The 13,159-nt window shown below is 37.5% G+C and overlaps 1 protein-coding gene across 1 annotated transcript; it reads right to left on the bottom strand.

Moving 5' to 3' along the window:
* Nucleotides 1-1,263: 1,263 nt before the first annotated feature.
* Nucleotides 1,264-2,823, bottom strand: LOC110745811 (loganic acid O-methyltransferase-like). The gene is made up of 3 exons (XM_088246243.1): nucleotides 2,696-2,823; nucleotides 1,777-2,445; nucleotides 1,264-1,682 (listed from the first exon to the last, which is right to left on the bottom strand). The coding sequence occupies exons 1-3, from the start codon at nucleotides 2,762-2,764 to the stop codon at nucleotides 1,353-1,355; spliced, it is 1,068 nt and encodes a 355-aa protein (XP_088102369.1). The 5' UTR covers nucleotides 2,765-2,823; the 3' UTR covers nucleotides 1,264-1,352.
* Nucleotides 2,824-13,159: the final 10,336 nt, after the last annotated feature.

Here is a 13,159-nt window from a genome sequence, read left to right as displayed (position 1 = left end):
ATTGGCAAGGGGTGCCGAGCGCACTTGCCAGCGTTAGCTACGGGGCCATGCTGGGCATACAATCGGTCGTGGTTGCCGAAGGCATCTGCTAATTGTAGGGCTGGGCTTTGCCAACGTGGGCCACTAGGCCCTATTTGGTGTCAAATCCTTCCCACGTGTCATGGCATGAGAGGCCGGTCAGATATGGTACAAACAGTATCATAACAAGACTTCACGTGTTTGGTCCAACAGCCACACGTGCTCCCACGTCTCCCAATATGTGTTGTCCATGTGTTAGGCTTGAAAGTTTGCCACACGTGCGGGGGTGTGTTGAGACTTTTTTTCCCATATTGAAAAATTAAGGGACCTAGCCTGGGTTTTTAAGGAGTTGACATACTCCCCCCATTGCCAATTGGTTTTGGAGTGGAACTTCAACTTCCTTCATGGTATCAGAGCAAGGCATCACGTGTTGGGCCTAATGGCTACACGTGCTCCCACATCACCCAATATGTGTTATCCACATGTTAGGCTTGAAAGTTTGCCACACATGCGGGGGCGTGTTGAGAATGTTTGTCCCACATTGAAAAGTTAAGGGACCTAGCCTGGGTTTATAAGGAGTTGGGCTACTCCTCTCATTGGCGATTGGTTTTGGGGTGGAACCTCAATATCCTTCATGGTATCAGAGCGGGTTAATTGACTGTGCCTGAATTACTGCGCCTATACACTTACTCCTTACCCAACATGTGATGTTCACATGTTGGGCTTGAATGTTTACCCTTACCCAATACGTGGTGTTCATGTGTTGGGCTTGAATGTTTGACTCCAATGTGGACTTAACTCCACATGAGGCGCACTATGTGATGGTCCCACGTGAGAGGGCGTGTTGAAAAATATATAAGTCTCACATCAGAAACTTGACACAATGAAATAAAATATATAATAAATGACACCACTCCTAATAAAACCGAGGCATTTTGTGATAAAACTCCACACCTATTGGACTTTGTAAGTAGCTAAATTGAAGACAATATCGGTATTGCTAGCAATGCGCCGCTAGTTCGTCTCTCTTAAATTTAACAGGTAACAATGAGAATTAGAGATGTCGTAGTACTCGACAACAAATTTTGATAATCTAATCTCCACAACATGGAAGACATTTTTTTATTTTTCTACTTCTTATCCATGCAAAAAGTAAAAGACAGAAAAATAAACAAAGAAAGTAATAAATGATCTGTAGGCTAAAGAAAGCCATCACTTTCCTGGAAAATGAAATACACCGTTTTCATATTAATTCAGAAATTACGATATTTTATTGGTTTTTTCACATCCTACTCAATTACTTGTAAAGTAGGTTTTATTAGTTCGAATGTTAATCAGAGAACTTTGCGCTTGACAAGAACAAAGAATCCAACAGCCATGCGATCGTCATGAACAAGGGAAGCACTTCCTGCAATATTTTTATTCTTCGAGTATCGATCAAAAAGCGGTTCTATAATTTCATCCCCCAGGTGTTTTCTGAGGATGCTCTCCGTCCCAGCTCTACATCCTTGTGCACTAGGCAAGCTAAAAGGCACCTGACCTATGCTCTCCAATGTCAATATATCAAAGCACCCATTTTCTTCTATTAGTGCCCTCAACTCCTCCACAGATGGGCAGTAGACGGGCAAGTTGAAAGAGTCAAATTTATCTTCGCTTAATAAGCCCTGCACATATCAATTCATTAATATTTTCACCAAGCAAAAAGTTACATCTTTGAATTTCGGGTAACATTTTTTGATATTGTAAAATGAGACTTGCCTCGTTCAACATATCAGCAAGAGTAGATTCCAAGGGTTGAAAATAAGGAGCAAGGGAATTCTGTGCTGGAAGCGTGCCATGGGGACGCCCCGGAATCAAAAGCACCATGAGGCCTCCAGGAGCAAGCTCTTGTCCTCGAGCATGAAAAAAAGACTTAATGTCTTTGGCATACTGAGCTGAATATGCCTGGCCAACTTCATACGGTGCATTGCCATACAAAATCCTACCCTTGTTAAATGCAGGTGAGTTGATGTCACGTAGCTCGTCTGGTATCTTAGAGAGCCAGTGCAGAGCATATGCCGAGTAAACAAAATTAAGAGAGGCCTCAGGGAAGAGTCTTCCATGGAAAGAGCCCGGAACTCCTGCTGTGAAATATTGCCTATCTCGAGGGAGAGTAGCAAACAGATAGTTGAAATCATTTGACACAAGGTCACTAAAGTATACTTGAAACTCTGGGAGTTCACCAGCAGACTGGACTTTGCTCTTCTTGTGGTATTTTTGAGATACGGCATCAATTATGTTGTCCACTTGAATGAATGTGTTAGGTCCAACAGAGCAACCTAAATCAGCAATCCGGAATGTTGTAGGCCGAGACTGCAGAGTTTCAATGTCAAGGTTTTCGAATATTGCTGCAACCAACATTGCCTTTGCACCATCTGCTGCCTTGGCCTACAGGAAATTGATGATTAACATTAACTTTATTATGCATATAGAAAATTGTTTTGCATATATAATAATCGTAAATAATTTACATGATATAATCAGCCAAAATCTTATTTAATTTGTAAATTAAGAAAATTTCAGCAGCAACTAAAAAAATGCAGTAATTAGTAAAAGTTGGAAATATGTAGGTAGCTGTTGAGAAGAAGAAATTTCCAGCACTCAAAATTCAAAGGCAATGGATGAACTATTAATATACCGCTGCATTAGAATTTTTGGCATAGCTGTTTGGGCCATCTCCACCCGTCATAGGAAATTCTTCTGCCATCTCTCTCTCTCTCTCTCTCTCTCTCTCTCTCTCTCTCCCTCTTAAAAAGCTGCTCTCAAGTCAACTATTATCTGTGCGGTAATGGTTATTGATTGCCTGCTGGGAACTTGGGGCATAACTCTTTTTTTTTTTTTTGACAAAGCTTGGGGGCATAACTTAAGCAGCAAGAAAGTCGCATAACCACGCAATCCTAAGAGGAGCGATTTTTACTCCCAACCGTAGCCCCATTTGGAGGAATATTCTGATGCTGATGTGTTTCTGTTTTTTTGGGGAAATTGTCTTTTTGGTGGAAGATCAGTGGGTCTCTATGTGTAGCAGTATTGACCGGTGTGGTGGGTGTGTATACCCTCCTTTGTGGCCATGATGGTGCCGTCTCCATCCCCTATGTGGTGACAGCAGTGGCTTTGTGTTGTATTTTGTTTTGATTTTGTGATGGGGAAGATTATTATACTAGTCTGTGCTGGTTTTAGTCTAACCTTCATTATATTTGTGGTGCTTTGCTTCTATATTTGGCTTTTTCAGCTCTTGTATTCTCTATTTGTTTCCTCTTTTTTTTTTTGAATGAACGTGAATTGATAACGACCAAAAAACAAAAGCCGCAGGATGCGTGGATCCAGCAACAAGTGCCAAGAAAATGGTTCTCCTCATGGTCCAACTTTACAGAAACCGAACAGAACCGAACCGTATCCACCCCAAATAATCAACAGTCATTCCCGATACGATAAGGGCAGCAATTAGTATGCTATAAAAAAAACATTTTGTTGCCCACTACTTTACACCCTGATCAGTCTAAAAGCACAGAATTTATTTAAATGAGAACAAAATAGACTGATCTTTACAGCCATACGAATGAAAAATGCCCGTCATATATATCTGCTAAAGCTCACTCCAGGGAACGTGGCCACCAGCGACAGTACCTGATTTCGTAAACCTGCAGAATCAATACACTTTGAGTAAGTAGGTGATCCTGACTCAGCTCTGCCGGTCAAAAGACGTGCAGAATTAGTCTTGGTGTGTGTGATTAGATAAACTATTTTAAGTTTTCATTTCCATTAATGGAAATACTGATCATGATGATGATAGTCACTTAATCCTTACATATAGGGAACATATATACTAATGTTAGTACCATTGAATTATTAATCTCCATGTCTGATGTGTACAAAATAAGTTTCAATTTGATATATGAACATTGACGGAGGTTAGTTCTAGGGATGTGCGTATCGGTTCAAAACCAACATAATTTAGCTAATCTGCGTACAATCTAATATAAATTGGATTGTAACTTTTTCAATTCAATCAGATATATGATTAGAGGTTTAAATCCAACCCAATCCGATCTCATTTAAATCAAAATTAATTATCACTCGATTCATATGACTCCAATTCACGATGAACATGAAAAATAAGAGTTATTGGGAATAATGCATAATCACAACGGGCAAACAGAAAGATTGTGTAACTTGACAAGTGCATCCAGCACAGTGTGTTGAATACTTTGCAAGCACCAAATAATAAGTCTGAATTCGGATCCCAACATAATGTGACAACGTCATGTTGCGTAGATTTAGCTCCACCAAAATGGATTAAGCTGCATCCTCAACTTGTGATACTCGCAAGTGCACGAACCGTTGGTAGTATAGCATATGTAAGTGCGAGGTCGATTCCACAGGGATTGGTGATTGAATGATCCAATTTAGTTTCCCTACACAAAATAGAAACAAAAACAAAGAACATAAAACAAGGAAGAAAGAAATAAGTAACTCAAGCAAATAAGTTCCCAAGTTCAATTTAGATTAATGGATTGATTCTAGCTAAAGTATGATTAAGCCATGGTGTGTGGTCATAACCTTGTGTTCCTAATTCCCTAATTTGATCATTTGTTGTCTAACCTAAAATTAAGCATTAGGAACCCATTAAGCATATAAGAACATTTTAAACAACCAAGTATGTATCTAATCCCTGTTGTCGAATGTCCATACATACTCTTCCTATTCATAGTTCAATTCGAATTAAAGCATGGTGTATACTCTTAATTCAAACCAAGATAGCTAACATGCAAGCCTAAATGGTGATCAATCATTCAAACTAGCATATTAACTTATAAGCATAATGAATAAGAACAAAAACCATAATTGAAACTTGGAAACTAATTCAACTTGAAAACTTAAGAAAAGAATTTACATAACAAAGAAAAATAAATTACAACTAAGAAAACATTAAGGAAACTAAGAGAACTTTGAGGAAGAAAGGAAGTGTTTGAGAACTTTGAGGAGGGAGAAGAAAGTGTTTGGGAACTTTAGAGAATTTTGGAAGAACATGTGTTTGAGAGCTTTGAGGATTTTGGAAGGGAATGTGTTTAAGACATGGGGAATTTGGAAGAGAGTGTTTGAGAACTTGGAGGATTTGGAGAAGAAAGTAGAGAGGTGTTTTGAGAGCTTTGTGGATTTTGGAAGAGAGTGTTTAGGAACTTTGAGAATTTGGAAGAGAGTGGTTGAGAACTTGGAGGATGTTTGTGAACTTGGAGAATTTGAGAACTTAGGGAAGGAAGAGAAATGTGTTTGTGAAGTGTTTGAGACATGGAGACTTTTGGAAGAGAAGGGAAGTAGAGAGATGTTTGAGAACTTTGAGGATTTTGGAAGAACATGTGTTTGAAAGCTTTAGAGAATTAGAAGAAGAGAAAGGAAAAGTGTTTGATATTTAGTACAAAGAAAATTTAATAGAATGATCTTATTACAACAATTGAGAACTACAAAGGGAAACTAAGAGAATTTGAGGGAGAGAAGGGAAGGGAGCTCTAGAGAAGTGTTTGAGAGCTCCCCCCCCTTGGGGTGTTATTACAAGCTTAGAGAACTTCCCTATTTATAGGCCTAGGGGAAGTGAAAATCAGAATTCAATAAGACTAATGCATACAACACTTGAATTATAAAATCTGAAATGGTTGATGCACTTGTATTAGAAAATCTGAAATGGGTGATGCACTTGTATTAGAAAATCTTGAATTGGTTGATGCACTTCACCACTAAATCCCACCAGCAGCCCTAGCTCATCTTCATGTCACCATGACCAAGCTTCCAACCAGAAATGATAGCTCATACCTAGCTCACCATGACCAAGCATCCAACCAGCACATGCTGAGGTCAGCATGACCAGCAACTTCAAGGGCTTACAACTTGGGCTTCTCTTAATCAAATTAGGACTTTAAGCACTCTAAATTGAAGTTCAGAATGTCTTCTTTCCAGCCATATGTTATTTGGGCCAATCCAAGGTCGGAGGAAGAAGTTAAGGCCGAAACAAATTGCTAACTCATTTTCCGCGCTGATAAGATCCATCCTGAGCATGGTTCTGTGTTTGCTAGGTAACGGACTCCAGATTTATCCAATGGGGCTGAAGTTTGGATATGTTATAGTACACACCAATTGGAGCAACTTTCATGAAGAATGTGGCCTCATCCGAGCTATGTAGGTTGCTGAAACAAAGCTTGCAATATGACCTACGGAACTGGACTGGCAGGGGGCTGTAGCCATAATGAATTTGTCTTTAAGCTCTTCATCAATTCATCCAAATTAGGCCTTAACATGCTTGAATTGCATGAATTATGTTCTCCAAAGCCATCATTGTTACCTAAAGCTCAATTAACTGAAAGATAAACACAAAAAGGATTAAAAGCACAAGTTTAACTCAAAAACATAACCAAATCATAAGCTAGAAGGGTAAGAAATAATATACAATTATGAACCGATCAAATACCCCCAAACCTAGATTTTGCTAGTCCTCGAGCAAAACAACACAAAACAAAGTTAAAAACAAAACTAGAAGTTAACTAAACCACTTTCGTAGGTAACTCGATTGCATTTAGCATATGCAACAAGCCTTTAAACCTCTAGGCATCCCTAGTAGGAGGAGTTGTGTCTCCTGAGGGTTTAACAGATACGATACCCACAAACGTTTTACTGACTCTGTAAAACAAAGTAATTAGAAAACTTAAAGATTGTTAGTCCTTAAGCAAAACCAAAAACAAAAACAAACACAAAAACACAAAGAACTTAAAACAATTTTTCCGAACATTTTCTGAAGAGAAATGACTCATGCACATGACTTAAACGTTTTAACAATAAAAGCTCAATTTTTAGACATTATTTACAAAGCGGCAAAGTTCTAAACACAATATGCTCAAAGTGTAGTAGTGTGATAGCCAAATGCAACAAATTCCCCAATCTTAGTTTTCACACAATTTCAAAAATCATACAAAGCATAAGTTCAACTTCAAATCTCACCAAAGTTGTCCTCTCACAAATGAATCACTCAGAAGAGGGCTATAATGCACACTCAGTTATAAACATGAGAATAGAGTTAAACCATAAGGGACTTAACTCGCAATAGAAATATGAAGAACTTGCATTAATATGATCTCAAGAAGGATGTCAAACACTTAAAAGTAGAAAAATGAATGCAATTCAACCACATGACATTTAAGATCAATTTAGGTCTTTAACATGGGTTGTAATGGGGCCAAGGGTGTAAGGTGAGTAAGAAATGAAGGATATGGATAATACAAAGTCCAAGGAACTCGCAATGCAAGAGCATAAAATAATTGTTTACAAGACTTCGAATCATCACGATTAGATTTTTTTCTTTTACCTGATCAAAACTCCTTATACCCTTCATTTACATTGATTCACTCCTTTCCTGAACAACCACCAATTTATTTTGAAGGCCCAAAAATGAAATTTCATTCAACCACCACTTAATCACAACTTTTCTCTTTTCTTTCACCAATTGTGTGATTTTTTTTTTTTTCTTCGAAATTCCCAAACTTAGTATGAAAAACACATCCCAATTAAAGCTCATGAGTTCCTTAGAAAGGTAAATATTTGTTTTTCAGGCTAAGGCGAGGAAATATAATTGGTTAAATGAAAGAAAAGGTTTACATGTAGGCTCAAAATGGTTAACAATGGAAAATCATGCTTAAGCATGCATAAGGTTAGCTTGAAAGGCACAAACGATCCAAAGAGGGCCTTAATATCACTTCTTAAATGTCGTGAAGTCAAATTGCATAAGAATGAATGACTTTTAAGTGTTCAACCAAATCAATAAATAATGAGATCAAACAACAACTTTGATGACAAGAAAATAAGAGTATGTATATAACACTCATGAATTGAAGTACAAGGCTCAAAAGCTCACTTTATATGGTTATATAAGTCTAATTTGTGCTTGATACAATTCTTTGGGTCATGCAAATCCTTTAATTGGAAAATTATGAAACAAATGGCAAGTGTAAAGAAGGTTTCAAACATATCATGCTAGAACAATGCCAAATTTTTTTTTTATTTTTTAATAAAGAAAAAAAAACACTAAAATAAAATGAAATCCAATTTTTATTTAAGTCATGCAAACATTTATCACTATCTCATCATAAGTGTTCAGAAAGTGACTCAAAACAAAAACAAAACAAAACAGTACTTAAAATAAAAACAAGCAAAAAAATAAATAATTTTTTTTTTTCAATTATTTTTTTTTTTTAATTTTAAGAAAAACCAAATTTACTTGCTAAACTCCAATACCCCCAAACCTAGAAATGAACATTGTCCTCAATGTTTAAAAATTAGCCACAACCAATGTCATAACAACAAATGAAGGGTATTAAAGCAAATAAAAATCACAAAACATACAAAAATAAAATAAAACAATTACAAAATAAAAATTACAAAACAAACAATCAAATAAAATAAAATAAAATAAATAAATAAATAAAACACGAAACAGTAAAACACTCAAAACAGTAAGCCCTAACAGATAGTCTTACACAAACTGAAACTCAAACAATTGAAAGCCCAACCCAAAATGAAATTAACCCAACAACGGTAAAACCCGACCCAACATGAAATCTGAAGCCCACACGTTTAAATTTAATTTTTTTCTTAAAAAGATAAAACGTGAATTATGAGCGCAAAGCGGGATTTCTAAAAAGAGGGAATGTGGTCCCTGATGTCGTTTCATGGATAGTCACGGGCAGAAAGCAGGAGCCACGTGTCGACGCATAGAGGCGCCGCAGATCCACAAGCGAAAATTACGGGCTCATGGAAAGGCGCGACAACTTTGCTGAACGCGTCCGTTCAGACAAAGCAAGTCGTGACAAATGTGTTGGAAACGGTTGGAAAGTGAGAAGGTTGTGGGACTCGAGGAACGCTGGATATTCAGAAAACGCTTAGACGCTGCAACGGCTAGGGTTTGTTTGTCAAAGACTACATCTATAAGAAGGAAAAAGAAGGGAAAAAAACAAAAAACAAAAAACACACAAACTCAGAAACACAAAAGAGAAAAGAAGCAAGAAAAAGAAAAAAAAAAGTGAGAAATCAAATGGCTTCTTCCTACCCCTTTTCGTTAGATCTCAACCTAGCTCCACCGACTCAGACACGAGGCCAAGCAGTAGCACCAGTATGGATGCCCTACTTTGCCTCCGCACGGGGGCCTGTGACTGTCAATGACTCAATACTCCTGGACAACGATGTTGCCATTGGAGTTTGCAGAAATTTAGTGACTCCCAAAGATATACGTGTGTTCGGGACAAGGGATGACAACCGGGTCACGAGTGATGCCCTGGCACTGAGCGTGCAGAGTACAGCATGTGTCGCAAGTTTGGGTCATCGCCTACTTGCGAAGTCCCATGAGGTAGAGGTGCTTAAAGCTCAGTTGGCGGCGGAGCGAAGTTTGGTTGAAGACTGTCAGAGTGCTATAAAAAGCTTGAAAAGGGAGAGGTCAAGGATTGTGGAGGTGAATCGACACCAGCTAGAAGTATTGCGAGACGAGAATAAAAATCTATCAAAGATGGTAGAGTTGTACTCTCGCGACATGAGAAAGCAACTGGAGGACCTAGACCGACCGGGTAAACGCAAGCAAGCGGATCGCGAGAGTAGTTACGCTCAAGCTAAGATTGCGATCTTTGGGAGCTCAAGTGATGAGCCCCAAGAGGCTGTGCGTGAAGCCCCGGAAGAGGACAGCCAGAGGGCCAAACTCAAAGCTCCTATGGTCGAGACACCGAGCGCCAAGAAGAAATGATTTCAGTTTTTATTTATTATTTAATTTTAAAGTGTATGTGTGTTTTTTTTTTTCTTTAATTGGGAAATAAAAACGTTAGCTATCTCAAAGAAACGATTGACCCTAAATGTAAAGAACGACAATCAAACAAAAACACGAAGACCCAAACAAGATTTTTTTATTTTTTTTATTTTTTATTTTTAGTTAAGTAAATACACAAATAACTGCTTCTTCTTTTAAGAGAAAAACTTAAGGATGACCAGTTAAGGGCCTCAGAAAACACAGCCAGGGGTTCCGGGAAGGTTGGAGGGGTCACAATGGTCCCGCTTAAAACCCTAACTTCTTAGACACCGAAGGTGTCGCCTTAAAGAACTCCTAGACACTGTATAGACTGCGGTTGCTCACTGGAGTTACCAAAAATTTAGCTCCTTCAAAGAATATCCTATGAGTTTTAAATTATACTACCTAATTAAATAAAAAACAAAATAAATAAATAAATAAATAAACTGAAATAAACACGCAATTCAAACAATAATTTAAAAGAAGAGTTGGGATTCTTGCACCAGGTGTCCAAGACGCATCTTTAATTTTGTCTCTTCTTCCAACTACATTATTAAGAAACCAGTCAAACAAGAAGAAAATAATTGAAAATAAAATAAAATAAAATAAAAACTGAAAAAGCAAAAACACAAACATCAGAAAACAGGGAGGCAAAAGTAAGTGAAAGTGTAGACATGCTCCCTTTTAAAAAAAAAACGTGCTCGCAATTTGCGCCAGAAATGAAGGGATCCGAGAGAAAAGAGCACAGGATAGCACCCTCGAGATCCGAAGTGCTTTCGGCTCCCTCATCTGCATAAGTCTATTTAAACTCATCTCGGTGAAGTAGAAGAGCACCCCGCATTTCTTCCTGCAAATTTAGAGAAAACATCAAAAAATCCAAAAACAAAACAATGGCATCCTCATGCACTCACCTTGATGATCTTAGCCTTGAACTGTCCCTTGCACCACCGAATGCGCAGATAAGGGCTCCTCAAAACCATGTCTTCCCAAACTCCACATATCATCACGGTACGGCCTCAAACTTTGCTGAGGTAATACCGAACTTTTCTGAGGCAATGCCGAACAGAGCAGCGCTGCTTGGAGGCATGATTGGCTGCAAGCTCACACCGACAGATCATCTGCATGTGGCACAGAGGTCTGACAAAGCAGCGGTGGAGGAGTCCAATAATTTAACTGTTCTCCATGCGGTCTCGGCTACCAATTTGGGTATGCGATTGCTGGCGAGAACACGGGAGTGTGCCGCGATGAGCGAGGAAATAACTTCCTTGAAGGCTATGGTGGCGGACTTGCAGAAGCGGCTCTACTGTGCCAATCAGCACGTGGAAGCACTGCAGAGAAAAAATGAGGACCATGTGGAGCTGCTGCAGATTCTGCAAGTAAGAGACAATAGAGGCATGCCATGAAGATGAAGATGAAGATGAAGAAGTTGTTTTTATTTTTAATTTACTTGAATGTTTTTTTGTTTTTTGTTTTTTTTTTTGTTTTTTTTTTTTGTTTTACTTTTTGTTTTCTTTGTTTGTAATGTTTGAAATGAAATAAAAATGTGTTTTTAACACTCAGAAATAAACTAACTAACCACACCACGTAAATAAATACATAAACTAACTTAACAAAACAAAAAAAAAAGAAAACAAAGAAGTTCCAAATTGATTTTTAAAAAAAAATTTATTATTATTTACAACTAATTGACCACACAAAGAAAAATAAAAAAATAAAAAAAAGAAGTTCCAAATTGCAATTTACAAGGATAAAAAATAAATAAAAAACTCAAATTTCAATTTTTTTAAATTTTTTTTGTTTTTTTTTTTGTTTTGTTTTGTTTTTTTTATAAAACACACAAATATACAAGCAACTCATGGATGACCAGTTAAGGGCCTCAGAAAACACAGCCAGGGGATCCGGGAAGGTTGGAGGGGTCACAAAGGTCCCACTTAAAACCCAAACTTCTTAGACACCGAAGGTGTCGCCTAAAGAACTCCTAGACACTGTATTGACGGAGACGCTCACTGGAGTTACAACGAGTCAGCTAATATAAAAAATCTTTTTAATTTTTTTTTTAATAAAAGAAATAGAAAATTAAAATTACTAAAATAATAACAAAACAACTAAAGAGAAAAGATTGGAATACTCCCCCTTGAAGCGATTAGGTCGAGCATGGATGCATTTGGAGGTCGCGACTTCTCCCACTGCTCCACTCCCCATTCTTATGATTGAGGTTGCCATCTCTCTCCATTTTTATTAAGCTATCATAAATTGCTAAAACAAACTTGTTGCGTAGATTTAGCTCCACCAAAATGGATTAAGCTGCATCCTCAACTTGTGATACTCGCAAGTGCACGAACCGTTGGTAGTATAGCATATGTAAGTGCGAGGTCGATTCCACAGGGATTGGTGATTGAATGATCCAATTTAGTTTCCCTACACAAAATAGAAACAAAAACAAAGAACATAAAACAAGGAAGAAAGAAATAAGTAACTCAAGCAAATAAGTTCCCAAGTTCAATTTAGATTAATGGATTGATTCTAGCTAAAGTATGATTAAGCCATGGTGTGTGGTCATAACCTTGTGTTCCTAATTCCCTAATTTGATCATTTGTTGTCTAACCTAAAATTAAGCATTAGGAACCCATTAAGCATATAAGAACATTTTAAACAACCAAGTATGTATCTAATCCCTGTTGTCGAATGTCCATACATACTCTTCCTATTCATAGTTCAATTCGAATTAAAGCATGGTGTATACTCTTAATTCAAACCAAGATAGCTAACATGCAAGCCTAAATGGTGATCAATCATTCAAACTAGCATATTAACTTATAAGCATAATGAATAAGAACAAAAACCATAATTGAAACTTGGAAACTAATTCAACTTGAAAACTTAAGAAAAGAATTTACATAACAAAGAAAAATAAATTACAACTAAGAAAACATTAAGGAAACTAAGAGAACTTTGAGGAAGAAAGGAAGTGTTTGAGAACTTTGAGGAGGGAGAAGAAAGTGTTTGGGAACTTTAGAGAATTTTGGAAGAACATGTGTTTGAGAGCTTTGAGGATTTTGGAAGGGAATGTGTTTAAGACATGGGGAATTTGGAAGAGAGTGTTTGAGAACTTGGAGGATTTGGAGAAGAAAGTAGAGAGGTGTTTTGAGAGCTTTGTGGATTTTGGAAGAGAGTGTTTAGGAACTTTGAGAATTTGGAAGAGAGTGGTTGAGAACTTGGAGGATGTTTGTGAACTTGGAGAATTTGAGAACTTAGGGAAGGAAGAGAAATGTGTTTGTGAAGTGTTTGAGACAT

Source organism: Prunus avium, chromosome 8, assembly GCF_965620075.1.
Source record: "Prunus avium chromosome 8, drPruAviu1.hap1.1, whole genome shotgun sequence".
NCBI lineage: Eukaryota > Viridiplantae > Streptophyta > Magnoliopsida > Rosales > Rosaceae > Prunus > Prunus avium.
Note: the sequence above shows the minus strand (reverse complement) of the source record. Positions and strands in the feature narration are given on the sequence as shown.